Source organism: Poecilia reticulata, linkage group LG7 (genome assembly GCF_000633615.1).
Source record: "Poecilia reticulata strain Guanapo linkage group LG7, Guppy_female_1.0+MT, whole genome shotgun sequence".
Classification (NCBI taxonomy): Eukaryota; Metazoa; Chordata; class Actinopteri; order Cyprinodontiformes; family Poeciliidae; genus Poecilia; species Poecilia reticulata.
Genome location: NC_024337.1, coordinates 17,633,893 through 17,637,427, shown reverse-complemented (window position 1 = coordinate 17,637,427; position 3,535 = coordinate 17,633,893). Strand labels below are relative to the sequence as shown.

General features: G+C 39.4%; 1 protein-coding gene across 1 annotated transcript in view; it reads left to right on the top strand.

The window, feature by feature from the left end:
• LOC103467951 (G patch domain and KOW motifs-containing protein-like) overlaps positions 1-3,469 on the top strand; it is a 57,094-nt gene extending 53,625 nt beyond the window's left edge. The window contains exons 7-11 of the mRNA XM_017305650.1: positions 566-737; positions 1,423-1,543; positions 2,161-2,230; positions 3,089-3,174; positions 3,263-3,469. Coding sequence (XP_017161139.1) covers positions 566-737; positions 1,423-1,543; positions 2,161-2,230; positions 3,089-3,174; positions 3,263-3,391 — 578 coding nt within the window. The 3' untranslated portion in view covers positions 3,392-3,469. The remainder of the gene's footprint in view (positions 1-565; positions 738-1,422; positions 1,544-2,160; positions 2,231-3,088; positions 3,175-3,262) is intronic.
• Positions 3,470-3,535: the final 66 nt, after the last annotated feature.

Below are 3,535 nucleotides of genomic sequence, written 5' to 3'. Positions count from 1 at the left end.
TTAAATGCTAATAAAAACTGTCACTCGCTTTTTATTATTTTTATTTAAAAAAAATCTTTAAAATATCACTGGAGATGCATCACAATAATAAAACGATACTTTTTTCAGGAAATCAAATGTAAACAAAAAAAGGTAAAACATATAACGGCTAATTAAAAACTAGAACTAATTTTCCTAGACGGGGAACATCAGTGGCTAAAGTTGTCCTCCTCAATTAAAAACACAAAATTATAATTATTTTGTCTTTTTCCTGCACAAYAATAAATAATACATGTGATATTTTACTTGATGTTTGCAGTTATTTAACTTTTAGGACTTATTTTCCATTTTCACATCTGTAAAATGTTTTAATTTATTSCCAGCAACAAAAGTAAGAATTTCTTTTACAACTTTTACTTTGAAGAAACATAAATAATAAGAGTAAAAACATTWAATTTCTCCTTGGGATCAATAAAGTCTTTTTGACTTGAATTGTTCTGCTTGTTCTTTAATCACAGCAGGAATAAATTCATCCTGTAGGGCTAATTTATGGAGAACTAATGGTTCTGTCCGACCCAACTCACAGGTCGGCTCAGTAAGGCCCACAAAGAGAAGGAGAAAGAGAAGGAGAAGGAGCGACAGAGACTTGAGGAGAAAGAAAAGAGCAGCAGCAGTGACAAAGTCAAACACAAGTCATCCGAAAGGGAGGAAGGCAAAGACGAGAGGAAGAGGAAACACAGAGAATCAAGTCAAGACAGGTACGTTTTCACTTCAAAATCACCTCGTTTCCTTAAAGGAGACCAGCTATKATTCCTTCAGCTGGCCAGCATGTTACAAAACGCGTTCATTACATTTTTTTGCATRAAATCATCCTTGGATTTTAGTGGCTTACACTCCAAGGTGAAAATGGCTGCAAATAGATGCAGCCGTACGTCTTTGAAAAGCATTAGTAGAGCTTTCTGCACAACCAACAACGATGCAGCAAATGGTTTCTGGATGGTGAGTCAACAACAAGAAGCTTGCCTTTTCCAGCAGCCATTGTACAGGGCTTGGAGCTGTAAAACCAGCTGACCAAATGTGCTGGAGCTCAACTTGGGTTGCTAGGTAACGGGCAGAGTTCCGCTGGGGTTACTAAGTAATGGGCTGAGTTCCGCTGGGGTTGCTAAGTAACGGGCGGAGTTCCGCTGGGGTTGCTAGGTAACAGTGGAACTGCTGAGGTCACCTGCTGATTCTGTAGGTTTTTGAAACATCTCATTTTCCAGAGCCCAAAAAATATCAACTTACTGCCAAAAATGTCTGTCGGTTTTTTTAAGGACTTGGGCCGTTCCTAATAGCATTTGAGACCCAAATAAAAATACAAAAACACGCCAGATGTCAATTTTGCTCAATAGGTCACCGTTAAATCCTTGACTAGCTGTTTTTTTGTGTTTTGTTCCTGTGCAGAGATAAGCCACCGGTGAAAGAAGCACGGCAGGYTCCAGCTCCTCCCTCCTGGCTCCAGAGGGACCTGAAGGTCCGCTTCATAGACAAGGCATTTAAAGGCGGCCGCTACTACAACTCAAAGGTAGCGAAGCCTCGGCTGCTTGTCTTTGTGTTTCACTCAAACGTAGCTCTATGCTGTGAAGTTGAAGGTGAGGACATGATTATTGACTGGCCTCCCACTTAAGGTTGTCTTTGCTGCTCACAGTAGCAGCTTTGCTAACAAATCCAGACGTAATCAACATTATTTACACAGACTTTAAAGAGAATCAATGTTTTATACCAGTAAATATGGTCTTATAGTACTATAACCTTCAACTAGAAGTTTAACTGTAATTACAAAAAGCAGCAGAAATCAACAATATTTCTACTTGTGCTGCAAAAACAAAATAACATCTTGACTATCGCAGCTTCAGCATGGAAATCTGTCAGTTTCTGGCATGTTTCCATTAGTTGAGTTGGAAACTCAACTAAAATTGAAATTAGAATTTCAATTTTAGTTGAAATTCTAAATGAATTTCAACTTGTTTTCTTTGTGTTATTTGAGGTCKGAAATCGCTGCATCTTTTTCGTTATTTTGATAATATCGTTGAGTTTTTGCACCATGACTGCTGATCTTATTGTAGCAGATGGTTTTGAAACCTTTATTTGTTGCTTAGTTCCAGTAAACTCAGGATTGTTTTGGAACTCACTTCCCTGTAGATGCGAGTGGAGGATGTCCTGACGACGTTTACCTGCGTGTGTCGAACCGAAGAGGGAAGACTGCTAGACGGTGAGTCAGCCGTGAAATCTCTCGCTCATTTTGTGTAAGTTTGTACTCGGGCATTCCCTGTGGGCAAAATGTGTTTATCTGTTTATGCAGCATCAACATAAAGTTGCTATTACTTAGCCTATTTAGTTTAATTCATTACTGATGTCTTGTGGTTAAAACAGCCTCAGTCTCCAGTTAGACCTCGGTATGAACCACGTTAACCTGTTTTAGGGAGAGTTTTAAAATTGTTAGTAGTTTTAAATTTGACATGCATAAACAGTTAAAACCTCGTTTCCATTTTCTTAGGTTGTTTCCATTGTGTTGTTTCTTTCTGTTCTTGTTGCAGCGCCACCACAGGCGAGGAGGGGAACAGGTTTTTTAAATAGTCTGGATCATTTGACTTGGTGCCGTGTGAAATAAACCACAGCAGCTGAAAATTTAACAAATGTTGGAAGTTTTCCACTCCTTTGATTTAAGCTTACTGTGCTTGTATCATTTTTCTTTTTCTCTTATCGTGAACTAGCGTTAGCCAAAGTGTTCATACCCTCTCCACAAGCAAATTAGATCCACACTTTTCAGATTTCTCCTTACACTATGCAATTATTTTTTAGTTCTTGTTGGTCTGTCACATAAAATCCGACACTTACTGAGCTTCTAAATGTAATTTTCTAGCTGTCACCTCTAACTATTTTGTCGGTATGAAGTGAAAAGCGGACATGTTTAGGGAATAATTGAGCAGAAATAATCAGCAGCCTCCAGCCTTCATGAAAAAACAGCAGAATAAWGATCGGGGACCGGATGATCAATCCGCTCCTGACTGCTGCTATGGAAACGGTCGCTCTAAATTACGTTAGCGATTAACCCGTCTCTCTGTGGCAGATGTGAAGCAGAACATGCTGGAAACCATCATCCCAAAAGGAGAGTACGACGCCGTGATGGTGGTTCTGGGCGAGCACAGAGGACAGGTAAGCAGTGGGTTTCGTTTTTATCCGGTCTGGATGTAATCGATCGATTGATTGCTGCTAATCGCCGGCTCTTTGTTTGTCGGATCAGGTCGGCCGTATTCTTCAGCGGGATAAGAACAAGTGCAGAGCGATGGTGCAGCTCGACAGATAYGAGGAGAAACTATTCACTCTGGATTATGACTCCATTTGTCACTATGTGGGAGCCTCAGACCACTGATATCAGGCTTTTTGTCATGTTCAGATGTAACTTCAAATCATGTAATGTTTTTTTAATAAAAATATATTTAAAAATTCACATCTAGACTTGTTTGTTCGGATGATGTTATTCCTCTGCAGGAAAAGACGAAAGTTTCACAGAAAT